Source organism: Megascapheus bottae, chromosome 17 (assembly GCF_031878675.1).
Source record: "Megascapheus bottae isolate mThoBot1 chromosome 17, mThoBot2.hap1, whole genome shotgun sequence".
Taxonomy (NCBI): Eukaryota; Metazoa; Chordata; class Mammalia; order Rodentia; family Geomyidae; genus Megascapheus; species Megascapheus bottae.
In genome coordinates this window covers 12,947,278-12,974,169 of record NC_143525.1, presented here as the reverse complement: position 1 = coordinate 12,974,169, position 26,892 = coordinate 12,947,278, and the positions used below count along the sequence as shown (strand labels likewise).

Here is a 26,892-nt window from a genome sequence, read left to right as displayed (position 1 = left end):
GACGTGGAGCTGTGGCTCAAGGGGTAAAGTGCTAGCCCTGAGCAAAAAGGAGTTCATGGACAGCACCCTGGTCCAGAGTTCAAGCACCACAATCAACACACCCCCTTCCCCCACCCCCAAAAAAGTTTTCTCTCATGTGGATGGTAGGGAAGGGACAAGAGAACCTGAAGGTAAAATGGGGACTATTACATATATGGAAGGGGAACAGAGGGATAGGAAAAAATATAAAACCAGTGCAATCCTAGTTACTTGGGAGGCTAAAATAGGGAGGATCATGATTTGAGGCAAACCCAGACAGAAAAGACCCCTTCTTCATTTAAGAGTTGGGTACAGTAGCACAACCTGTTTTCCTAGCTTCAATGGGAAGCCTGAATAAGCAGATCACAGCTCAGGGACACAATTGCACAAGATAGCAAAAAATATCTAAAAAATAACCAGTGTTGACAAGTGCAGATGGCTTATGCCTGTATCTCTAGTTACTCAGGAGACTTGAGATCTGGAAGAATCCTGTTTAAAGCCAGCCAGGCAGAAAAGTTTACACAAGATTCTATATCCAAAATAGCAAACAGCTTTACACAAGACTGTATATCCAAAATAGCAAATAGCTGTTCTATGTATGTTGTACTGAACCCAGGTCTTTGTGCATGTTGGGCAAGCACTTAACCACTAGGCCAGACTCCCCCAAGTCCATGAGACTCTGATCTCCAATTAACCACTAGAAAAATGAAAGTGGCGCTGTGGCTCAAGTGGTAGAGCGCTAGCCTTGAGCTGAAGAGCTCAGGGACAATGCCTAGGCCCAGAGTTCAAACCCCATGATTGACAAAAAAAAAAGCTTGGCTGAAGGTATGACTCAAGTGAGAGTGACAGAGTACCAGCTAACCAGCCAATTAAACAAACAGAGAAAACACGAGGCCCTGAGTTCAAACTCCATTACCACAAAAAAAAAAAAAAAAAGGAAGGAATGGAAGGGAAGAAAAAGAAGGAAATAGGATGCTTATGATTAAAATACATTACATATATGCATGTTTGGTAATGTAACGAAATCCTTACTCTGTATAAAAAATAATTGCCAGGCATGGTAGCTCACACTTGTAATCCTAGCTACTCAGGAGGCTGAGATCTGAGGATCACCGTTCAAAGCCAGCCCAGGCACTAAAGACTACGAAACTCTCATCTCCAATTAACTACCAGAAAACCAGAAGTGATGCTGTGGCTCAAGGGGTAGGAGGGTAGCTTAGAGCTGAAGAGCTCAGGGACAGCACCCAGGCCCAGAGTCCAAGCCCCATGCCTGACAAAATAATAATAATAATAATAATAATAATAATAATAATAATAATAATTTAATCATAAAAAAATAAAAATCAATGGCCAAGATTCTGAACTCAAGACAATGACAGATGCTGGCAGGGTTGTGGAGAACAAGGAACCCTATTGCACTGCTGGTGGAATTGTAAACTAGTTCAGCCACTCTGAAAAGCAGTGTGGAGATTTCTTAAAGAACTGAAAATTGACCTTCCCTACAATCCTGCCATACCACTCCTGGGCATCTACCCTGAACATTATACCCAAGATATGATAAGGACACCTGTTCAGCTATGTTCATCTCTGCACTATTCCCAATAGCCAGGCGATGGAAACAACCCAATATTTGCGTGCCCAATGCTATAGACACGGTATTGGAAATATAAACACAACTACATAGACATAAAAATCTATGACTCTATAGACATAATGTTTTATTACACAGATTAATATGTATCTATGACATACAAACCCAAAGCCTAATTTTAATTATGTTCTAAAATCTAAGTGCCAGTGATTGTATATAGATTCCCTTCTTGAATATTTGTTTGTTAAATACATCATGTGAAATATGATGTAAAAATCAATGTTAATAAATTCTTTAATAAAAAATAAAAATAAAAATCACAACTGCAACTTTTCTCAGCTCTATTTTTGCTGGTATTTTTACTGTTACACTTGAATTATTAAACAAATTAAATAACTCTGCTACCAACACTTTTATGACCAGTACCTATTGATTATTGCAAAAGAAGTACTCGGCAAAGTATCTATTGTTGGTTGGGGGATATCACTCATTTATAATGTTTGCTGAACATGCATAAAGCCAGAGGTTCAATCCCCAGAACAGAATGGGACAAAAAAGTTACAGTATAAAAGCAATGTGTTTATGAATCTCAAACAAGCATATGATTGTGAAAAAAACCCTGTTTTTTCTTCTCCCTAACAATTATATCATCCCCATCCCCCCTACCTCCCACCAAAATACATACATGAACAACAAAATGCTTAATGCCACTCAACACTCTATTTCTATTTATAATGAGGCTAAAGAATCAACCAAAACAAAAATGCAGACTTTAAAATTGAAGCCCTGCTCTGACCCACATTCAGAGTCCACACTCAAGTCTGACTGGCTCTATTTTTTTCCTTCTTGAAGCGCCATTCCTGGGGCTTCAACTCATGACCAAGTTGCTGTCTGAGCTTTTTCTCTCAAGGCTAGTGTTCTATCACTTTAGCCACATCTCATCTTCTGGCTTTTTGATGATTAAATGGAGATAAAAGTCTCACAGACTTTCCGTTTTGGACTAGCATCGGATTACAGCCATACGCCAGGGATGACCCACAACTAAGGACTACTTTCCACAGGGAAAATTTACTTCATCACTTACTCAAAACTCTGAATTAGGTAACAGCACTACAAAAAACATCATAAACGAAGAATCTAATAATTCCCAAATTCAAGGTCCAGGACCAGCAAAAAGAAAAAAGTCAAAATGGAATCATATACTGAAATGTAAGAGATTAAAAAAAAACTTTCTATAAGCAAGGAAATTTTAGGGCTAGAAAGGTAGCTTAGTGGTAGAGTGCTTGCCTCACATGTATGAAGTCCTGGGTCCAATTCCTCAGTACTACATACACAGAAAAGGCCAGAAATGGAGCTATGGTTCAAATGGTAGAGCACTAGCCTTGAACAAAAGAAACTTAGGGACAGTGCCTAGGCCCTGAGTTCAAGCCCGAGGACTGGCCAAACTTTTTTTTTTTAATTATGAATTTGAATACACTATTTTCATGGACAAAATACATAGAGCATAAAATATAAAAGAAAAAATAAACTGGATTTCACCAAAAGAGCTTTCACTCTTCAAAATCAAAGCATATACACATATAGACATAATATCCTATTAAGGAAATTAAAATTCAGATAAAGGGTAACGTAGAACAACTTCAAAATAGTACAAAGGCTGTTTGTGAAAAACACAGAAAATACTCTGTACTTTAATGAGATGATGGCTACACTAGCTCTTCATAGCAATAGCAGTGTTCAGTGAATGGTAAATGGCATTTCCATCCCAATTGCTCTCTGGCTATACAACTCAGTCAACAACCTGCTCAACTGTGATACTGAAAACCTCAAATGACCACATAGTAGCAGAACAGTGGATCCATCTGTATTCAGATCCTTGTATTTCAACCAGGGCATCACTTTGATGACATCAAAGATTACTTCCTGATATTGCATCGTGTCTGCTTCTTTTAAATCATTCTTTAGAACTGTAATAAATAGAAGGCTCAACAAAGATTTGGTAACTTAAAAAAAAAAAAGGAAATTAAAACTAAGAGACTAGGGCTGGGAGCGAAGTCTAATGGTAGAATGTTCGCCTTACAAGCACAAAGCCCTGGGATCAATTCCTCAGTACCACTTCCACAGAAGCTGAAAGTGGCACTGTAGCTCAAGTGGCAGGGCACTAACCTTTAGCGAAACATGTTCAAGGACAGTGCCCAAGTCCTAAGTTCAAGCTCCACGAATGGCCAAAAAAAAACAAATAATAGACTAGGAGCAAGTACTTGCCAGCATATATCTGGTAAGGGATATATTTTTTTAATAGTTCATTGCTTCTTTATTAAGGAAAATTTATAATACAATTAGTACACGAAAGGAAAATAAGAATCTAAGAAAATGAACACTCAAAGACAAAATTACAAGGGTAAAAATTTAACATAATATTAAATTCTGGCTTAATGTTCACTCATGATAGGTTTGGGGTTGGGTTTTTTTTGTTGTTGTTTGTTTGTTGCCAGTCCTGGGGCCTGAACTCAGGGCCTGAGCACTGTCCTTGGGCTTTCTCAAGGCTAGAGCTCTACCACTTCAGCCACAGCACCACTTCCAGCTTTTCCTATGTATGTGGTACCCAGGAATCAAACCCCAGTCTTCCTGCCTGCTAGGCAGGTACTCTACTGCTAGGCCTAACTCATAATGTTTTTACTTTGCCATTTTGTCCACATGGCTTTTACATGTTGAATATTAATTTATTCTCCAATTTGGACCAGATGGGATTTAAACTGATTGAAAACAAATGTGATATATAACAGATTCAAAGCCAAAAAGGTTTGATAACGATTATCTTTCCTCCAAGGGATGATTGATTGATTGATAGATAGATAATCATTTAAAATTTTTTGTGTGCTTATTATACAGCCTGAACTCAGGGTCTAGTGCTCTTGCTTGGATTTTCTACCAAGCAGCCACATCTCCACTGTGGAGGCTTTTTGGAGTTGTTTTGTTTGTTTTTTTGGCCAGTCCTGGGACTTGAACTCAGGGCCCGGGTGCTGTCCTTTGGACACTTTGTGCTCAAAGTTAGCACTCTGCCACTTGAACCACAGCACCACTTCTGGCTTTTTCTGTGTATGAGGTACTAGGAATTGAACCCCAGGGCTTCATGCATGCTAAGCGAGTACTCTACCACGAGACTACAATCCCAGCCCATGTTTTTTGTTTTTGGGGGCTTTTTTTTTTTTTGTGATAAGAATCCCATTGATTTTTCTGCCTCGGATAACAAACTTCAATGAATCTCAGTCTCCTGAGAAGCTTAGATTACAGACAGCTATACTTTCATTTTTTACCTAAGCTGACCTTGAACTCCTAGGCTCAAGCAATTCTCCTGCTTCAGCCTTCTGTGAAATTGAGACCACTGGCATGGACATCAGCAAACAACCAATTAGAAGAAAGGACAAGCCAGGTGCAGTGGCTCACGCCTGTAATCCTAGCTATTCAGGAGGCTGAGATCTGAGGATCGAAGTTCAAAGCCAGCCCAAGCACAAAAGAGTCTGGAGACTCAATTAACCTCTAGAAAACGAGAAGTAGGGCTTAGCTCAACATTAGGGCAGTAGTCCTGAGCTGAAGAGCTCAGGAACAGCGCCTAGGCCAAGTTCAAGCCCCATGACCTACCAAAAAAAAAAAAAAAAAAAAGACAAAATACTTCACCATTCTTCAACCAAAGAAAATATACACTGTCAAATAGGCACATGAAAATGTTTGAGAATACATTTGAGAAAACAAACTAAATCCGCAATGAGAGGCCACAACATATACATTTTCTAGCAGGGCTATAGAAAAATGATGAATAATACCACAAGTTGGTAAGAGTGATGGGGTTATTGCAAAATGGAGCCCTTTGGAAAACAATCCTACTAATAAAAGTTTATTTCCACATACAGATTTATACACAAATGCTCACAGAAACTTTACTTGTCACAAATGCTGAATATAACCCAAAAACCCACTATAAATGGACAAACATGGATGTATCCAATACAATAAAATATTATTTGGCAACCATTGCATGGCTAAATCTCAAGAGCTATGCTATGATTCCATTTAAATAAAATTCTAAGAAAAGCAAGGCTATAGTAGCAAGCAATAGGAAAGTATTTCTGTGGAAGTATGGGAAGGAGATTAAGGAGAAACGGAGAGGAAAGTGAAAGTTGCAGGGAATATAAATTCCAGGATGTGCTGGCGTGGTGGCTCATGGCTGTAATCCTAGCTATCCAGGAGGTTGAGATCTGAGGATCACGGTTCAAAGCCAGCTGGGCACAAAAGGACCTGAGACTCTTATCTCCAATTGACCTCTAGAAAATGGGAAGTGGGGCTTGGCTCAAGGGTAGGGCGGTAGCCTTGAGCTGAAGAGCTCAGGGACAGTGAGCAGGCTGAGTTCAAGCCCCATGACCCACAAAAAAATAAAATAAAGTTCCAGATTGGAGACATAAACATAACTACATAGACACAAAAATTTATGACTTTATAGACATGTTTTATTACATAGATTAATATGTATCTATGACATACAAACCCTCAGCTTAATTTTAATTATGTTCTAAAATATAAGTGCCAGTGATTATATATGGAGATTCCCTTCTTGAATACTTATTTGTTAAACATGACATTTGAAATATGATGTAAAAAATCAACGTTAATAAATTCTTAAAAAAAAAAATTGGGCCGGGAGTTTGGCCTAGTGGTTGAGTGCTTGCCTAGCATACACGAAGACCCGGGTTCAATTCCTCATACCACATACATAGAAAAAAGCCGGAAGTGGTGCTGAGGCTCAAGTGGTAGAGCTCTATCCTTGAGAAAGTCCAAGGACAGTGCTCAGGCCCTGAGCTCAAGCCCAGGACTGGCAAAAAAAAAAAAAGTTGGGCCCGGAGTTTGGCCTAGTGGTAGAGTGCTTGCCTAGCATGCACGAAGACCCGGGTTCGATTCCTTGGTACCACATACTTAGAAAAAGCCAGACGTGGTGCTGAGGCTCAAGTGGTAGAGCTCTAGACTTGAGAAAAATCCAAGGACAGTGCTCAGGCCCTGAGCTTAAGCCCAGGACTGGTCAAAAAAAAAAAGTTCCAGGACACATTAGGGTGGATGGTTATAGAACTGAACGTTTATGAGAAACCATGATAGCTAGGTTTACAGAGTGAAACACTGTGCCTGGCTTATCTGTTGAGATGGAAGTATCACTTTTTGCTGGGCTGTCCTCAAACTGCAATCTTTCTCACCTCTGCCTCCTTTAGTAATTGGGATTTACAGGCATGAGCCACAATGCTCTCAGCCTGAAAAGAGCTTCTCAATCAGTCTTAAAGCAATATGACTTTAAAGCTATAAGAATAAGCCAGGTATGGAGGCACAGGCCTGTAATCCCACCACTCAGTACACTGAGACAGAAGGATTTCAAGCTCAAGGTCAGCCTGGGCTTCATATTGAAACTGTATTTTTTTTAAATTACAACTTTAAAAAAAAATTACAACAAAGCTGGATGTGGTAGCTCACTCCTACAATCCTAGCTGCTTAAGAGGCTGAGATCTGAAGATTGAGATTTAAAGTCAGCCCAGACACTAAAAAGCCTATAAGACTCTTACTTCTAATTAACCACCAGAAAACGGGAAGTGGTGCTGTGGCTTAAGGGGTAGGGCGGTAGCCTTGAGCTGAAGAGCCCAGACACCACCCAGGCCCAGAGTTTAAGTCTCACAACCGATCAAAAAAAAAAAATACAACAATAATTATTCCTTGATACCATATACACAGAAAAAGCCCAAAGTGATGCCGTGGCTCAAGTGGTAGAGTGTTAGCTTTGAGAAAGCTCAAGAACAGTGCCCAGGTACTGAGTTTAAGACCCAGGACTGGCCCCCGCAAAAAAGTCCTTGAAGTTCTTATTTCCAATTAATCTCCAAAAAGCTAAAGTAGAGATATGGCTCAAGTAGTAGTTTCAGCCTTGAGGAAAAAAAAAAAATCTAAGGGAAAGGTCCCTGGCACAAGTTCAAGACTCAGAACCAGCACACAAAAGTATCATAAATAGGGCCAGGAGTGTAGCCTAATGGTAGAATGCTTGACTAGCATGCATGAAGCCCTAGGTTCAATTCCTTAGTACCACATACTGAGGAAGCCAGAAGTAGTGCTGTGCCTCAGGTAGTAGAGCACTGGCCTTGAGGAAAGTCCAAGGACAGTTCTCTGGCCCTGAGTTCAAGCCCCAGAACTGGCAAATTAAAAAAAAATTTTAACTGTCATAAATAAAGCACAAAGGCTTTATTTTATTTACAAGAGCTGTAGACATATTATGAGTTGTACTTTTAGAAATGTCAAGCTTAGAAAGTGGTGCTGTGGCTCAAGTGGTAGAGCAGTAGCCTTGCGCAGAAGAGCTCAGGAACAGTGCCTAGGCCCAGAGTTCAAGCCCCTCAACTAACAAAAAAAAAAAAGAAAGAAAGAAAGAGAGGGGGAGAAGGAGGGGAGGGGGAGGGAGAGGGATATCAAGCTTAAGGGCCAGGAGTGTGGCCTAGTGGCAGAGTGCTTGCCTAGCATGAAAAAAGCCCTGGGTTCAATTCCTCAGTACCACAGACACAGAAAAAGCCATAACAGGTGCTATGGCTCAAGTGGTAGAGTGCTAGCCTTGAGAAAGCCCGGTGTCCAGGCTCTGAGTTCAAGCCTCAGAACTGGCAAAAAAAAAAAAATCTTTAGCAGAGTGCTGGTGGCTCACACCTGTAATCTTAGCTACTCTGGAGGCTGAGATCTGAGAATTGTGGTTCAAAGTCAGCTGTGGTGTGGCAGGAAAGTCCAGAAGACTCTTATCTCCAATTAACCACCAGAAAACCAGAAGTGGTACCGTAGCTCATGCGGCAGAATGCTAGCCTTGAGCTGAAGAGCTCAGGGACCAGGCCAGAGTTTAAGCTCCACAACTGACCAAGAAAAAAAAAAGAAAGAAAAGGCAAAGAAATATAAAGCTTACATGTAAAGAGGGACTGACTAGAAGTTAAATAGCTAGATAAATAGCTAACCTGCCTACATATGGATAAATTAACTGAATGGCTAAAGAAAGTAGCCTTAGCCTTGTTGGAAAGGAATCCACAAGTAAGTTTCGAAAATATTAACCTCTAGGCTACAAGAAAAAAAATGAAATGGATAATAAAAGACACTAAAATTTACGTATTACCATTTTTAATTGGGTATTCATGAGAGGCAATATAGCATAATTGTTGAGAAAACAGGCTCCAGAACTAAATAGGAATTTAAATCCCAACTCTACCACTTATAGGCTGCTTCCACTGCTCTATCTACAGAACTGGACAGTAATACTAACCCTATCTTCCAAGATTTTGGTAAGGATCAAATAATCGACACATAGCTCCAAAGCCAGATATAGTGGTACTCAGATGTTATTCTAGCACTTAAGGCTAAAGCGGGGAAAAACAGTTTGCCTATACAGCAAGACCCTGTTTCAAAAGGAAAAAAAAAAAAAGGCCCTAATAATAATAATTAGTGATAATAATAATCTATACATATATTCAAAATTACAGAACCAGAGAAGCAATTTTATATAATCACTCAATAATTTTTCAAAACAATGTAGAAATTATCTAAGAAGTTTGGTGGACAAGTTTAGTATCTTCATTCTTAATTTTATCTGAATGAGTAAGTTCTCAAGAACAACCAAAGAGAGGGAAAAAAATGAAAAAATAATGAACACTGCGCACGCAATGAACACTGCGCACGCAGCTTTTTAAAATATTACAAAGTAGGGGGCCGGGAGTTTGGCCTAGTGGTAGAGTGCTTGCCCAGATGCATGAAGACCTGGGTTCGATTCCTTGATACCCCACATACATAACAAAAGGCCGGAAGTGGTGCTGAGGCTAAAGTGGTAGAGTGCTAGCCTTGAGAAAGTCCAAGGACAGTGCTCAAGCCCTGAGCTCAAGCCCAGGACTGGCAAAAAACAAAACAAAACAAAAAAAATATTACAAAGTAGCAAGAATAGTAACTAATGACTGCAGAATCCATCAATTGAACAAAATGCAGTTCAAAAAAAGGACTAAAGGGGCAGGAATTTGGCCTAGTGGTAGTGTGCTTGTCCAGCATGTACAAAGATCTGGGTTCAATTCCTTGATACTACAGATATAGAAAAAAGCTGGAAGCAGTGCTGTGGCTCAAGTGGTAGAGCTCTAGCCCTGAGAAAACCCAAGGACAAGTGGTGGCATTTCAAAGTCAATGAAGCATAATGAATTAATCACTATGTGCTGCAAAAAGAAAAAAAAAAAGGCTAGCCATTTGAAAATAAGCTGTAAAAGCCCTGATTTTTATTGCATCCTCTACATCAAAATAGTGACCAAATACTTAAAAGTAAATACCAGATCTGGTGCCAGTAGCTCAAGCCTGTAATCCTAGCAACTTTTGGTGTAAAACATAAATAAGAAATTTAAATTTTTATACAATTAAAAAAGTAGACAGAGATCAATATAATAGAACAGAGTCCAAAAGGAAACCCACACAGTCAAATGACCTTTAGCAAAGCACAGAGCCAAGGCAGTACACAATGGAGAAAAGATAGATTTTCAATAAAGCGTTCCAGAACAACTTCCTATGAACAGGCAAAGCAACGTACCTAGTCACAAACATACATTCTTCACAAAAAGAAACTCAAAACAGATAACAGATCTACAAGTAAAATGATAAACCTAGAATATAACACAGGAGAAAAGCTGGGTAACCTTGGCTTTGAAGGTTAACTTTGGCAATTGGAACTTCATTAAAATAAAAACTGCATGCCAGCCAGGTGCCATTGCAGCCAGGTGCAATGGCTCATACCTATAATCCTAGCTACTAAGAAGGCTGAGATCTGAGGATTGCCATTCAAAGCCAGCCCGGGCACTAAAGTCTGTGAGACTCTTATCTCCAATTAACCATTAGAAAATCAGAAGTGGCACTATGGTTCAAGAGGTAGGGCAGTAGCCTTGAGCTGAAGAGCCCAATTACAGTGCTCAGGCCCAGAGTTCAAGCCCCACAGCTGAAAAAGGAGAAGAGAAGAGGCCAGGTGTTTGGCCTACCGGTAGAGTGCTTGCCTAGCTCGCATGAATACCTGGGTTCAATTCCTCAGTACCACATAGAAAAAAGCCAGAAATGATGCTGTGGCTCAAGTGGTAGAGCTCTAGCCTTGAGAAAGTCCAAGGACAGCGCTATCCCCTGAGCTCAAGCCTAGGACTGGCCAAAAAAAGAAAAAGAAGAAGAAAAAGAAAATCAAAGCATGAGCAAACTACAAGGTATTCACAACATGTGACTAGCCTAAAAGAGGAAGACAAAATAGTGAAGAGTGTTATACTCTTATATAAGGAAATGTTAACATGCAAAGGGTTCTTTAATATTTAAGACCTTAAGAGAAAAGTCTCTTACTTGTAGAAAAGTCCAAAACCTCGGTATAAAAGAAAAACAATGTGGACCTAACAAAATTTAAAATCCTAATACCACTACTACAGAAAGTAGAAATGTTCCAGAGACTTATTTTCTTCTGTGGGGAAAATACAGAATTTTCTTGTAACAGCATTAGATCAGGACTATTAGTGACCTGTCATTACTACTCAGATAACCCTATTTGGTTCAAGTTAAATGAAAGCGAAAGATTGTGCCAGAGTAGCTAAGAAAGCTAGGGAAACCAGATCTAGATGGGGAGGAGCAACAGTTTATTTATAGATAAGAAACATAGCTGGAGTTTACAGAAAGTAAACATCAACTGGGGACTGAATAACAAAAACAAAGGTTTCTTAATATTTTATATTCTTACATCAAAGTTTGTTCCTCACAACGTATCCAATTTCCATAAAACATAACAATCATACCCTATCTTTACTACTATACCAGTCTTTCTCACTCGTTTATAAGGGAGAAATACCATGGGTATTTAATGTATATAATGGAATTCACTTTTCTCCTATAATGGTATTGGTTGTAATAGTTCAGAAGACTTGGAAACTCACAAAATTATTTCAGTGTTCCTTGGTTAGGAAATCCAAGAGGAATCTGGATACAATAAAGAACCATGATAAAGGATAAAGGTCTGAAAACCACAACCTCCAAGTACAGGCATCTAATCTATTTGGTCACAGTAGATACTCAAATCATAAATGTTTGAATAAACAAACAAAAGAATGAAGGTTACATATATTTAACCCATTTCTGTCTCTCTCTCTCAGAGGTGCTAGACCTCCAACTTAGCAAGTCAGCCTAGCAGACAATAGATTCTCTAACACTTGAACCATACTCTCAGCCTTTTTTTTTGCTTTGGTTATTATTTGGATAGAGAGTGATGTTTTTGCCCAAGCAAAAGTGCCCAAGTCCAGGGAACTGAGAGTTTGGCCTAGTGGTAGAGTGCTTTCCTAGCACGCACGAAGACCCGGGTTCGATTCCTCATTACTACATACATAGAAAAAAGCCGGAAGTGGTGCTGAGGCTCAAGTGGTAGAGCTCTAGCCTTGAGAAAGTCCAAGGACAGTGCTCAGGCCCTGAGCTCAAGCCCAGGATTGGCAAAAAAAAAAAAAAAAAAAAAAAAAAGTGCCCAAGTCCATAATCTTCCCACTTATGTCTCCCATATAACTGGGATTACAGACATGTGCTGCCCAGCCTATTTGTTGTGATGAAGGGCTTATTACTATTATTATTGCCAAATCTGACTTCTTACTTAGATCCCCCTGATCTCTGCCTCCTAAGTAGCCAGGACTATAAACACACACTATTTACAACTAGTCCTCAACTTCTCTCTTATACCTTATAGGCTTTGCTTTCTTTCTCACTCAGCCTTTCTTCTGTTTTGGAGGATGAGGTCCTATTTCTCCTACTGACACTGATACTTTCAGTCCACCTAATGTGCACCATATACCCCTGGAGAACTAATCACACCTAATACCTTCTTGACTTACTTTAGGCAATACTGGTTTTTTCGTGAGTGCCAGAACTGGGGCTTGAACTCCTGGCACTGTCCCTTAACTTCTTTTGCTCTACCACTTGAGCCATAGCCCCACTTCTAGCTTTCTGCTGGTTAACTGGAGGTAAGAATCTCATGACTTTTCTGCCTAGGCTGGCTTCAAACTGCAATCTTCAGATCTCCTGAGCAGGTAGGTTTATAGGCATGAGCCATCAGCACCCTTGGGTTCTTCTTGTTCCTCTCAGGGCCTCTCTTACTATGCTTTCTTTTTTTGCTTTCTTTTTTTTTTTTTTTTGCCAGTCCTGGGCTTGAGCTCAGGGCCTGAGCACTGTCCTTGGACTTTCTCAAGGCTAGAGCTCTACCACTTGAGCCTCAGCACCACTTCTGGCTTTTTTCTGTGTATGTGGTACCAAGGAATCGAACCCGGGTCTTCATGCATGCTAGGCAAGCACTTTTAACCACTAGGCCAAACTCCCGGCCCTTATTATGCTTTCTTGCTCACAGCCAGCACTTTGCCATTTGGGCCACATCTCCAGTCCTTTAAATCCATTTTTTTCTACTTAACCCCTTCCAGAACCTTACTACTACCTCAAGTGACTAACCTGTGTGTTATCTATATAACTTAATTTTAAGTCTACATATGCTGCTTCTATCTACTTACTCCTTCCTTAGTAAAAGTCTTTTTAGAAGTCCTGATGGTCATTTAACTGATTTTAAGGATCACTTCTGTCTTCATCTAACTTCTCTATAGAACTTACTGGAGACCATCCTTCCTCTCTATCCAGTACCATACCCTCTTTAAAACTGTCCCTAATACTAACTTCTATTACTAGTTTTCCCAATTCTTTTTAAAGAAAGTCACTGGTTTTTGTTTCCTCTTTTATCCCTTTAGTTTGATGTGTGGCCTTTCTTATTGCCTATGAATGTAGGAACTCCCTGAGTAATGTTCATGCCAAAGATGTCTAAGTATTTTATTACCAAAAGTAAATCTATATCCAAATTTCTTCCCCTAAATTCCACATCTGTACTTTCAGGTATTTACTACATATATCTATCTATATGGCTATCAACCTATCTGGATTTAGTTTTATTGGTGCTGTAACCAAATACCTGACAGAAACAACTGAAGGAAGAACGGACTTATAAGCTCAGTTTCATATGATTCAGCCCATGGCTACTAGGCCTTATAAGCTTGGGCAGAACATCATGGCCTTGAGAGCATGTAGTAGAGACTGTTCACTTCAGTGCAGACAGAAAGCAAGAGCATAGGGCCAAGGAGTTTGGCCTAGTGGTAGAGTGCTTGCCTAGCATGCACAAAGAAGACCTGGGCTTGATTCCTAGGTACCCCATACAAAGAAAAAAGCCAGAAGTGGTGCTGTGGCTCAAGCAGTAGAGCTTTAGCCTTGAGAAAGCCCAAAAACAGTGCCCAGGCCCTGAGTTCAAGGACCAGGACAAAAAAAAAAAAGGAGAAAAAAAAGCAGAGTATAAGAAGGGATCAAGAATAATCCACATCATCCCCAAATATCTGACCACAGTGACTACTTCTAGGCCCCACCTCCTGGTTTCTAGAATAGGGCCATCAGCTGGGAACCAAGAATTCAAAACACAGCTCTGTGGGAGACATTTAATATTCAAGCCAAAACACTTCCTAAAACTTAATTTGCTATTTTCTACTATTAAATTTGTCCTTCCTTGGTTGACTAAATAGATAAATACCTCCATCTCCAGGACCCTTTGTCTCCTTCCATCCCAAACTGAAAGCCCATCAAGTGACTATTTCATTCTTACAGTATTTCTCATGTTATATCCTTCTCTCCATTCGCAATAACTTATGTTATACTTCCATCATCCCTCATCTAGACCAGAGTAATATCCCAATTCATATCCTTAATCATTGGCATCATACCTTGTATATAATTTCTAAAGCATGATTCCTTTATTTTAGTATTCTACTGAAATTCAGGCTTAGCTCCTTGGCCGGGTGCAAACATTTCTACCATTCAGGAGCAATTACCTGTTCCAAATCTGTGTTTGAAGACACACATGCCCATACCACCAGATTATTCGTACACATCAAGTCATACTGCACATGCTCAAATTTTTACCTTTCAGAGCTTCTCCCTTTCAACTATCATCTTTCTCAAAGGCATCATTTTCATCTGTCAAAAATCTTTTACACTTGTAATCCTAACTACTCAGGAAGCTGAGATCTCAGGATCACAATTCAAAGCCAGCCCAGGCACCAAAGTCTATGAGACTCTTACTTCCAATTAATTACTAGAAAAAGGGAAGTAGGGATATAGCACAAGGCTGGGGGGGGGGGGGTAGTCTTGAGTGAAGAGCTCAGGGACATTGCCCAGGCCCAGAGTTCAAGCCCCATGACCCCCCCCCCAAAAAAAAGTACCAAACATGAAGATGTCTACAAAAAGTATTGACTATGAATTCTTTTGCTTCTGTTTTGTATGCTTTTTTTTTTTTTTTGCCAGTAGTGGGGCTTGAACTCTGGCTGTGTTTTGTAAACACAGAGAATAGAACAAACTTTCCTGAGGAAAATGAAACCCAGAAACCATAAATTTTTAAAGTCAGATATAAGCTGGGTACAGTGTCTCATGCCTGTACTCCTAGCTACTCAGGAGGCTGAGATCTGAGGATTGTGGTTCAATGCCAGACAGGGCACTAAAAAGTCCATGAGACTCTTATCTTCAGTTAGTCACTAGAAAATGTGAAGTGGCACTGTGGCTCAAGGGCTAGGGCAGTAGCCTTGAACTGAAGAGCTCAGGGACAACACCTATGCCCAGAGTTCAAGTCCCATGACTAACCAAAAAAAAAAAAAAAGTCAGATATGCTTTTTTTTTTAAATGCTTTCTGTAAACTATGTGATAAAGGGGGGAAAAAAAAGATAAATGAGTAAGCAAGAGACCAAAATTTCTTATGTCAAATGTCTAACATAATTTACAAGGATCCCCCATTGAACCATGGAGAAAAATGATAACTGCAAAGAAAATTGGGCAATAAGCTGGGAGCCATGGACTCATGACTAATGACATTTCTAATACTAGCTACTCAGAAGGCTGAGCTCTGAGGACTGCCAGGTCATGCAGCAAAGTCTATGAGACTCTTCTCTCCACTTAACCACAGTGCTCAGTCCCCAAGTTCAAGCCCCATGAGTACTATCAAGGAAAAAAAAAAAGTGGGGCCAGGAGTTTGGACTAGTGGTACAGTGCTTGCCTAGTGGCACAGTGCTTGCCTACCATGCACGAAGACTCAAACTCCTGGACTGGACCAAAAAAAAAAAAAAAAAAAATATATATATATATATATATATATGCATTCAATTCAAAAAAGACAATTAACAAAAATATGCAGTAAAACAAAATATAGTCCACTAAGGATAAAGCTCAGTACTCAGTAGTAAAGCACTTGACTAGCAAACAAAAGTTTAATCCAACAGCACTGAAGGCATGCACATGCACACTCATGAACACACAAGCACATGTACACACACACACACACACACACACACACACACACACTTAGTGTGAAGGCCACCAGGAAAGTGTAAATTTGAAAGCTGTATCACCTACCTGCTGAAAATCCTCCAGTCACATGTGGTAAGCTCTACCCAGGGCAGCCTATGCCCAGTTTTCATCCTCTCACTCTACTACAGGCACACAAGACTTTCCTTCAGCTCTTAATCCTCCTCCTTTCTCCAAGAAAGAAACTGTTCCTTTATCAGATCATAAAGTCAAGATTATTCACACTTTTCCTGACCTCTACAAAATGAGTCAAATGCCTCAATTTTAGGCATCACTCAATTCTATACTTCTCACAGTCACTCAGGCTGAAACATTTGGAACATTCCACAAAAAAAAAAAAAAAAAAAAAAAAAAAAAAGCTGTGGCAAAGTGGTAGAATGCTAATCTTAGCACAAAGCTCAGGGACATATCCAGGTCCTGAGTTCAAGCCCCAAGACTAGCACTAATAATAGTAGTAGTAATGAATCAGATTACATCTCTTCTGCTAAAACATTTTTAATAGTTACCCACAAGGAAAGGAATATCAGCCCCCACCTCACTACCTCTATAATCTTCTCCCTCACTCCCATAACATCATTCTAGCCAAACTGACCTCCATGCCAGTCCTCACATGCCCGATATGCTCCTTCAAGACATCTGCAAAAAGTGATCTGTACAGAGGCCAGGAGTTTGGCCTAGTGATAGGGTGCTTGCCTAGCATGCATGAAGAAGACCTGGGTTCGATTCCTAGGTACCACATACACAGAAAAAAGCTGGAAGCTGTGCTGAGGCTCAAGTGGTAGAGCTCTGGCCTTGAGAAAGCCCAAGGACCATGCTCAGGCCCTGAGTTCAAGCCTAGGACTGGCAAAAAAAAAAAGTGATCTGTACAGGGGCTGGAGGTATGGCTCAGATGTTACAGCACCATAGTGAAAGTATCAGATCAAGAGTTCAAATCCCAGTCTCAAGGGCCGGGAGTTTAGCCTAATGGTAGAGTGCTTGCCTAGCATGCATGAAGACCTGGGTTCAATTCTTTGGTACCACGTATACAGAAAAAGCTAGGAAGTGGCACTGTGGCTCAAGTGGCAGAGTATTAGCCTTGAGCAAAAAGTATCCAAGGACAGTGCCCAGGCCCTGAGTCAAATCCCAGGGCTGGCCAAAAAAAAAAACCAGCCCCAATGTTTCCCTTTAACTTGTTCTATTTTTTTTCCATAGCACTAATCTAATCACCTCATTTGTTTATGGCTATCATTTAGCACCTTTTATTTTTAATCTATATTGCTCATATTATTACCTATGTTGCTCACTAAATATTCCAAATATCTGTGTTCCTGTTCCTCGTAAATGGTGAACACTTCTACTAGCTAAATAAATGGTTTTATACCTGTTGTGGGATTATCTAATTAATAACTAAATGACTCACTACCTAGGAACAAGAACTGAGTCTGGTTTTGCTTGTATTTGTATTTCCAAGAACCTAGTGGAGAGCTTAGCATAGAAAAGGAATTTAAAATCATAGAAAATCTTTCAGGTATGGTAAAAATCCCAGCACTCAGGAGGCTGAGGCAGGAAAAATGTGATCTTGATTACAGCCTAGGCTCTGAAGTGAGTTCAAAGTCAGCTTGAAATATTTTTTTTCTGGGGGGGGAGGGGACCTTAAGACACAAAACAGCTGATATCCAGAGCTTATAATCTTGGTGAAGAAAATTCACTCTTTTTATTTTATTTATTTATTTATTGCTAGTCCTGGAGCATGATTCAGGGCCTGAGCACTGTCCCTGGGCTTTCTCAAGGTAGACCTCTACCACTTGAGCCACTACTGGCTTTTTCTATGTATGTGGCACTGAGGAATTGAACCCAGGTCTTCATGCATGTTAGGCAAGCACTCTACCATTAGGCCAAACTCCTGGCCCTATTCTTCCCGGCCCCCTCACCTTTTTTGCTAGGCCTGGAGTTTGAACTCAGGACCCGGGCATTGTCTCTGGGCTTCTTTTGCTCAAGGCTAGCACTCTACCACTTGAGCCACAGAGCCACTTTCAGCTTTTTCTATTTTTGTGGTACTAAGAATGTAAACCCAGGGCTTCATGATTGCTAGGCAAGCAGTCTATTACTAAGCCATATTTCCAGCCCTGTTGCTGAGCTTTTGTGCTCAAGGCCACAGCTCTACTTCCTGCTTTTGGTGGTTAACTGGAGATAAGAATCTCATGGAGGCTGGGCACAATGGCTAGTGCCTGTAATCCTAGCTACTGTGGAAGCTGAGATCTGAGGATCGAGGTTCAAAGCCAGCCCAGACACTAAAGTCTGGGAGATGTAAGACTCTTATCTCCAGTTAACTACCAGAAAACCGGAAGTGGCACTGTGGCTCAAGGGATAGGGCAGTAGCCTTGAGCTGTAGCGCAGGGACAACAGCCCAAACCTAGAGCGTTAAATTCACATGACAAAAAAAAAATCAGATTTCAGTCTTTTTTTTTTTTTTGGTTAGTTATGGAGCTTGAACTCTGGGCCTGGGTGGAACTCAAGACTAGCGCTCTACCATTTTGAGCTATAGCACCACTTCCAGTTTTCTGGTGGTTAAATAAAGAGTCTCATAAACTTTTGTGCCCCAGGCTGGCTTTGAATCTCAATCCTCAGATCTCAGACTCCTGAGTAGATAGGATTACAGGCAGGAGCCACCTGAACCCAGCAAAATTCACCCTCTTATGTATGTAAATTGATTCTTTTTTTTTAAAGTAAGTTAGCAATAACTGTTAAAATTTAAATCATTCAAGCTAGGCACCAGTAGTTTCCATTTGTAATCCTACGTAGGCAGGAGCTTAGAGCCATAGCAAAGTTCCCAGCCAGCCTAGGCAGAAAAGTTCTCAAGACTCCTAACTCCAAAATAATCAGCAAAAAGTCCATCTGGAGGTGTGGTTCTAATGATACAGTGTTACAACATCAGCTATGACAGCAAAACAAGCAAGTGACAAGGGCCTGAGTTCAAATCTTAGTACTGCAAAAATAAGTAAATAAATAAATAAAAAGTAAAAAGTAAATCACTCAGAACCTGCCCTTTAACTCAAAAGTCTTAGAAGTAAACGAAAAAATAAAGCTGGGCAAGGTGACTCATACCTGTAATCCTAACTAATCAGGAGGCTGAGATCTGAGGATCGAGGTTCAAAGCTAGCCTGGGCACTAAAGACCCTGAAACTCTTATCTCCAATTAACCACCAGAAAACAGGAAGTGGCACTCAAGGAGTACATCAGTTGCCTTGAGTTCAAGAGCTCAGGGACAGCACCCAGGCTCAGAGCCCAAGCCCCATGATCCACAAAAAAAAAGAAGAAATTGGAAAACTGTTCAAGAACACTCTAAAGCATTGCTTGTAAAAAAAAAAAAAAAGAAAAAGAAAAGAAAAAACTGAAAATCTATTTTGCTCACCAATACTGAAATTGGCAACTATATCATGCACGGTATATGTATGTGATAATAGGATAGTTTTTAACAAATATGCTAGCTACTAGAAAAATGGAACTAGGAGGGTCATAGTTTAAGGCTAGCCCAGGGAAAAAGATAACAAGACACTAACTGGGCATGCCAGTACATGACTGTGGTCCTAACTACTGCAGAGACAGTAGACTGCAGTTCAAGAACTGTTCAAGCAAAAAGGATCCTATCTAAAAGCACACTAAAGCAAAAAAGGTTGGATGCATGGTTCAAGTGATTAACACCTGACCAGCAAGTGTAAGGCCTAGAATTCAAACCTCAATACCAGCCAAAACCAAAAAAGAAAAAACAGAGAGGGAAAACAACAAGGGAAAGTAGTTCACACGATCTAGTAAATAGGCCATAGGATTTGGGCATCAGATAGCCTAAATGTGAATCCTAGCCTACTAGCCAATATAATTCCAGATATGTCCTTTCAATTTCTGTGGGCTTGAGTTTCCTCATTGCTAAGACATAAGTATTCAGCTGGGAAGGTGGCTTAGTGGTAGAGTGCTTGCCTAGCAGGCATGAAACCCTGGGTTCAATTCCTCAATACCACATAAACAGACAACGCTAGAAGTGACACTATGGCTCAAGTGGTAGAGTTCTAGACTCTTATCTCCAATTAGCCACCATAAAAACTGTTGGTGTTGTGGCTCATAGGGTAGGGCAGTGATAGCCTTGAGCTGAAGAGCTCAGGAACAACGCCCAGGCCCACCACTACATAAACAGAGAAAAACATAGAGGTTGTATTTATCTATGTGTGATGCTTTGATACTGTCATACAATGTAGTCAAATTAAATATCTACATTATCATTTCGTAAGGTAAAAATACTCAAAATCCTTTCTTCTAACATATTTAATGGAGAGATTATTTAAAATATTACAGGCATGGTGGCTCACACCTGTAATCCTAGCTACTCAGGAGACTGAGATCTGAAGATGAAGGTTCAAAGCCAGCCTGGGAACAAAAGGCCCTGAGACTCTTACCTCTATTTAACCTCTAGAAAATGGGAAGTGGGGCTTGGCTCAAGGGTAGGGTGACAGCCTTGAGCTGAAGAGCACAGGGATGACGCCCAGGCCAAGTTCAAGCCCCATGACCCCCCCCCACACACACACACACAAAAGTAATGAAGGGCTGGGAGCATAGCCTAGTGGTAGAGTGCTCACCTAGCAAGCACAAAGCTCTCAGTACCACATACTCAGAAAAAGCCAGAACTGGTACTGTGGCTCAAGTGGCAGAGCACTAGCTATGAGCAAAAATGTCCAAGGACAGTGCCCAGGCAAAGTTCAAGCCCTAGGACTGGCCAAAAAAAAAAAAAAAAAAAAAGGGTAATGAAGTATAATCAGTACAAACTACTGGGAAGATAATTGTATAGATTGAGAATCTGAGTATTTTTACAGTATCTGCATTTTACAAAGAAAGCAAATTAACTGAAGTTCATTTGGCTATTAAAATCACCATTATTCTAAATGAGTAAATATGCACTATCAAAAAATAAACTTTAGCCTAGTGGTAGAGTGCTTGCCTAGCATGCACGAAGACCCAGGTTCGATTCCTCAGTACCACATATATAGAAAAAAGCCAGAAATGGTGCTGTGGCTCAAGTGGTAGAGCTCTAGCCTTGAGAAAGTCCAAGGACAGTGCCCAGGACTGGCAAAAAAACTAACTAATTAATTAAATAAATAAACTTCAGAGCTTTTGACCTAGTGGTAGAGTGCTTTTGACCTAGTGGTAGAGCTTTGACCTAGTGGTAGAGTGCTTGCCTGGCATACACGAACACTGGGGCAAAAGCACTCGAGGACAGTGCTCAGTGTTCAAGTTCCAAGACTGGCAAAAAACAAAAACATACACACAGACACAAAAAAGCAAAGAGGGCTTGTAAACAGCAGTCTTCTTCCATATATATATAGAGAGAGAGAAAGAGAGAGAGAGAGACAGACAGACAGACAGAGACATGAAGTGGTGCTGTGACATAGGCTGAAGAGCTCAGAGACAACACCCAGGCCCAGAGTTCAAGTCCCACTACCGACCCCCCCTCACAAAAAAATATATATGCAATGTATAAAAGACACTTGCTTCTAATATAGAATACAAGCAAAATAAAGTCAAAGGCTAAGCAGTTCTCTTTTAATGTCAATTTAATGGTGGAGGAGGGAAATAACTATACATTAGTGTGAGTGTTTTGGGTTTAAAGCCAGCACGGTTTAAAAGAAAAAAACAAAACAAAACTAAATCTCATACTGTAGTCTCGAATCTGCAAAATAGGAAATGCACTTGCACTATGAATAGTGAGAATACAATATTTCCTAAAAGCTAATGTTTTCCTACCTTCTTTTAAGTGCTTAGTCATTTCTGCCTATTTACAAGGAAGACCAGATTTTGAAAGAGCCAGGGAATTTAGATTCCAGACTGTCATGTCACCTGAGCTGCCCTATAAGTTTGTTTCCATGCAACTCAAGAGAAGGCAGTAGACAGCTAGGCATACCTACCACTCTCCATCAGAACTAGAAGCCACTGAGATTTCTCTGTATTCCGCCTCTGTCTTAACAAAGAGGGTTTGTAAAGGGCAGTTTCTTCCCTGAACACCGAATACAAAAGGTGAGAATTAAAATGTAGCCTGAAAAGACCCCAGTTTATTCTCCCATAGACTTCCATAAAAGGTCTTGCTTCTACTAGAATAAAACCAGTAAGCTAATTCTTGCACAGTAGGCACTGGGCATCCCCTCAGGCAACTAACACCACCCCAAACTGCAGACTACCAGGCTTTGGCGCTCACTTCTCAAAGAGCAGCAAGAGCCTTAATATCTGATAACATTGTTTTCAGTTCCCCAGAGGCAAGAACAAACAGTAAGGTTTTTATGAAAGGTTATTTCAATAGACTACTCCTGGAAAAGGCAAGTTTTTAAGTAGTTTCTGTGCCAAGCATTCTATCCTCAACATTTTACACACCTTTACATATCCACAGTAGGGGCTGATTGTAGAAATACACCTGAAAGAACTTTCTCAACTACATCTAGTAGGACCTGGCTAGACCAGATGTATTAATTCCAAAACTCCAGGTAGTAAATTCTGCAGCGATGTCGTCAACCCCCAAAGCAAAAGACCAAGAAGGCTCAGACAATTACTTGGGATTATTTGGGGTGGGGCTTTTTCCTTCCAAGAACATAATTACTAGAAAAAGCACAGCTAAGCGTAGCACCTTTAAGTCAGCTCCAGCTACCCAGGAGACTGAAGCAAAAGGGTACCACAGGCCTAGCTACCAACCTGAGCAACAGAGTGAGACCCTATAAGAAGAGAAAAGGGGAAGAGAAAAAGTGACACATTTCCTCGATTTAGGGCCTCCCCAAACACCACTCTCAGGCCTAGTATTCTCAGAATAATGCTAAGCTATCAGTTTACATGAGTGTTGCCATCTTTATGCATAAAATAGATATGAATTAACCTCTCATGAATGAAGATTTACTGCGGTTATAAGAGACTAGGAAATATGCCCAGAGTTCAGCCAAGGATCAGACCCCGGAAATTTACCATTAAGCCACGCTGCCACTCAAAGACAAGACGGCTTACTAAATCCACTTACTGATCCCAACTAGATTTTTGTGTTTTAACGTCACAAAACGGAGCGAAGAGCGCTGGAGCGTGGACTGAGACATCCAGGAGATTTTCTGTTGTTTTTGTAAGAATATAGCACACCCTCCCGATTTCCACCACCCCATCAGCAGGTCCCACGTGCCGGTGGCGCCTCACCCCGACGGCGGCTTCCTCTCCACGTTCCCCCGCTTCTGCGCGGCCCCCGCAGCGTCCCCGCGTCCCGCCCGCCTGCGCCCGCGCGCGCGCGCTCTCACCACAGCCGCCGCCGCCGCCCCCTCCCCGGCTGAGGCGTCGCGGCCCCGCGCCACCCGCCCGCCGGTCGGCTCGGCCCGCGCCCCCGCTCCGCCGAGCCACCCCCCAACCCGGGCCTGCGGCGCACGCTTCCCGCCTCCCACCCAGAGGTCCTCTCTCCCACACCCGCTCCCCCCCGCGACGCCGGCGCCTGGCAGGCCGCGCCCGCCTCCCCCGCCCGGGTGGGCGCCTCACCGTCAGGCTGGGAAGCCGGGCCGGGCTGCGCCATGGCCAGGCGGCCGGGCTCAGGGAGCGGGGAGGATGGGAGGGAAAGCGGCGCCCCGGCTGCCACGGGCTCAGCTGGCGGAAGAAGCGTCGACGGAGCCGCCGCCGCCACCGCCTAGAGAGGAACCGCTAAGGCAGGAGCTGCCGGCACCGCCACAGCCCCGGGCAGAGACGGACCGGAGCGCCGACCTCCGCCTCCTCATCCTGACAGCGGGAAATAAGCAGTGCGCAGGCGCGGGGGGATGGGGTGGCACGTGACGTGAGCCTGAGGGATGGGCGGGGCTTCGCGAAGGTTGGGGCGCTGCGGGCGGGCGGCTCTGGGAGGACGCGGGCAGCGCTGCTGGAGCGATGGGGCTGGTGGGGGCGGTGAACCGGCCTGGGGGGGAGAAGAGCAGGAGTGGAGGGCGCGGCCCGCAAGGCTGGCCTCCTGGGGCGGAGTTGGGGGGGGGGGGGGCGGGAGTCGTGACCGGTACCCAGACCGAAATAAAAGATAAAGGAGAGAGGGAGGAGAGCCAGTGGCAGGGTGCAGATCAGCCCTGCTACGTGACCGTGGGAGAGTCACTTAACCTCGTGGGAGCTTTGTGATACAATGGCTAAGTTGAAAGGAGTTCATACAACAGGAAAAGAACTGTGAATGTGCGGCACGACTGAGGCCGGGCCGCAGGTCTGATAGATAGGCCCGAGGACGCTATCTGGCATTTTATGTGGTGGCTCCAGGGATGAGCTGCCGGTCATACTGCGGACAAGGTGCCTGCACTCCTAAGGGGAGAGAAATCACATACAACATGTACAGCCTTTATACTCCAGCAAGAGAGCCTGCCCTAGGCCCTAGATTCAAAAACTTCCTCTCTAACCGGCCTCTGTGCCAGAGCTAAGAAGTCCACAGGCCCAAGTCCTTAGAAACCTGTGGCCCCACAATTCCCTACCAAGATTCCTGAAGCTGTGGCCTCTTCCCAGGCTCACCTGCTCTAGGACAGAGTCCGGACATCCCCCGAAGGGCCAAAGGGCAGCTGTGTTTGTGTTTGGGGAAGGTGGCTGAACACCTGGGACATTTGAGCTGTTATGGCCACAGAGCCTGGCAGTGCAGAGATAAGAAAAGATGGAAAAAGCCAGTAGACTCCTTTCCTGCATTATCCCACTCAAGTGCCTGTTATTGCAGTAGTTCAAGGAATCTCCCTTCAAACTGGCTCTTCAAGTTATTAAAGATGGGTACTTTTCAAACTAGAATAGACTATATTTGTGTGTGTGTGTGTGTTAGTACTGGACCTTGAACTCACTGATTAGGCCCTGTCCTTTAGCTTTACCACTCAAGGCTGATCCTCTACCACCAGAGCCACACTTCCCCCCCTTCAGTTTTCTCATAGTGAAATGGAGATAAGAGTCTTATGGTCTTTCCTGCCGAAGCTGACTTCAAACCTTGATCCTCAGACCTCAGCCTCCCAGAGGTGTGAGCCACCAGCCCCAGGCTTAGTATGGAATATACTAAGGTTAGCAATTAGTTGTAGTTGATCATTGTAAATAATTGAGGTTAAAAAAAAAAAGTGATGGGCCGGGAGTTTGGCCTAGGGGTTAAAGTGCTTGCCTAGCATGCATGAAGACCCGGGTTCGATTCCTCGGTACCACATACATAGAAAAAAGCCGGAAGTGGTGCTGAGGCTCAAGTGGTAGAGCTCTAGCCTTGAGAAAGTCCAAGGACAGTGCTCAGGCCCTGAGCTCAAGCCCAGGACTGGCAAAAAAAAAGTGACATCAGTGGTGAGTGTGGCCTAGTGGTAAGAGTGCTTGCCTAGCATGCACAAAGACCCAGGTTTGATTCCTCGGTAGCACATACATAGAGAAAAGTAAGGCTGTGGCTCCAAGTAGTAGAACTTTTAGCCTTTAGAAAGCTCAAGGACAGTACTCAGGCCCTGAGTTTAGGCCCCAAGACTGGTAAAAAAGAAAAAATGTGATATCTATTTGTACTTTTGCCCCCAGGTCCTCCTATCTTCAGGAGAGAGCTTATACTCAGACCTAAGTGTTGGCATAATTAATATTGCCAGCTGGCTGGGTGCCTCTGAGAGAGCATGCAGAGCTCCTTCTCATCCACTCCCTCATATCTGACTTTGTTGGGTGAGCAGAAATGGGCCCAGCAGGAAGACCTTTGACCAGGATAGGGCTAGAGAGCAGCCAGGTAATCTGCCCTGTGTTGACTCATAGGAGGCAGGAGCCATAGAGATAGCAGAGGCTAAGGTCTCCCAAAGCAGCACCTTTTAATGAATGAGTAGCAGGCTTATTACCACTGATAATCAGATTTGAAGCCTGGCGCTCAAAATCAAGACCACACAAACTGGTGACCCACATCTGCCATCCTAGCTGCTCAAGAGGCTGAGAGCTAAGGGTTGCAGTTTGAAACCCGCCTGAGTAGTGATGTTACATGAATGTAAGCCCAGCTACTTGGGAGATAAAGATTGGGAAGACCAAGTATTGAGACCACTCCAAACAAAAAGTTATTGAGACTTCATCCAAACAAACAAACCAAGCATGTTTAGTATATGGCTGCAATTTCAGCTTCACAGAAGGCACAGGAGGAAAATCTCAATCTGAGGGTGGCCTGGGAAAAAAACCACAAGACTATCCAGGAAAAAAAAAAAGCAAAACAGATTGGAGATGTGGCCTAAGTGGCTAAGTGGTAAAGTGATTGCCTAGTTCAAAGCCCAATTTAAAAATAAAAAAGTTACAGTATGAAATAATGATCAGTTATTGATACATGTGTTCCAAGCGGGCATATATAAGAATATTCAGAGGCCGGAAGTTTGGCCTAGTGGTAGAGTGCTTGCCTAGCATACACGAATACCTGGGTTCGATTCCTTGGTACCACATACATAGAAAAAAAAAGCCGGAAGTGGTGCTGAGGCTCAAATGATAGAGCTCTAGCCTTGAGAAAGTCCAAGGACAGTGCTCAGGCCCTGAGCTCAAGTCCAAGACTGGCCCAAAAAAAAAAAAAAAAGAATATTCATAGATTCATAGCAGTACAGTTAATAATAGATTTAAAATGTTTAATGATAGCTCATACAGTAGGTCATTCCAAAACAATGAAAAAGTGGGTTAACTATTCCTACATATTCAATGCAGAGTTATCTCATAATTTAGACAAAATTGAACATACACATTGTGACCCTTACACAAAGTGCACTAAATCTATCTCTCCCTCATTCCCTTCCTCTTCTGAGACCAATTTCAACAAGTTTCATTGTTGTGTTTTTATTTGCACAGGAAGTAGTACATCAATAATATTGCCTCTCATT

General features: G+C 42.2%; 1 protein-coding gene across 2 annotated transcripts in view; it reads right to left on the bottom strand.

Moving 5' to 3' along the window:
- Rabep1 (rabaptin, RAB GTPase binding effector protein 1) overlaps window positions 1–23,818 on the bottom strand; it is a 93,625-nt gene extending 69,807 nt beyond the window's left edge. For both annotated transcript variants that reach the window (XM_090349829.1, XM_090349830.1), the window contains exon 1: window positions 23,582–23,818. In XM_090349829.1, coding sequence (XP_090205955.1) covers window positions 23,582–23,615 — 34 coding nt within the window. In that variant the 5' untranslated portion in view covers window positions 23,616–23,818. The remainder of the gene's footprint in view (window positions 1–23,581) is intronic.
- Window positions 23,819–26,892: the final 3,074 nt, after the last annotated feature.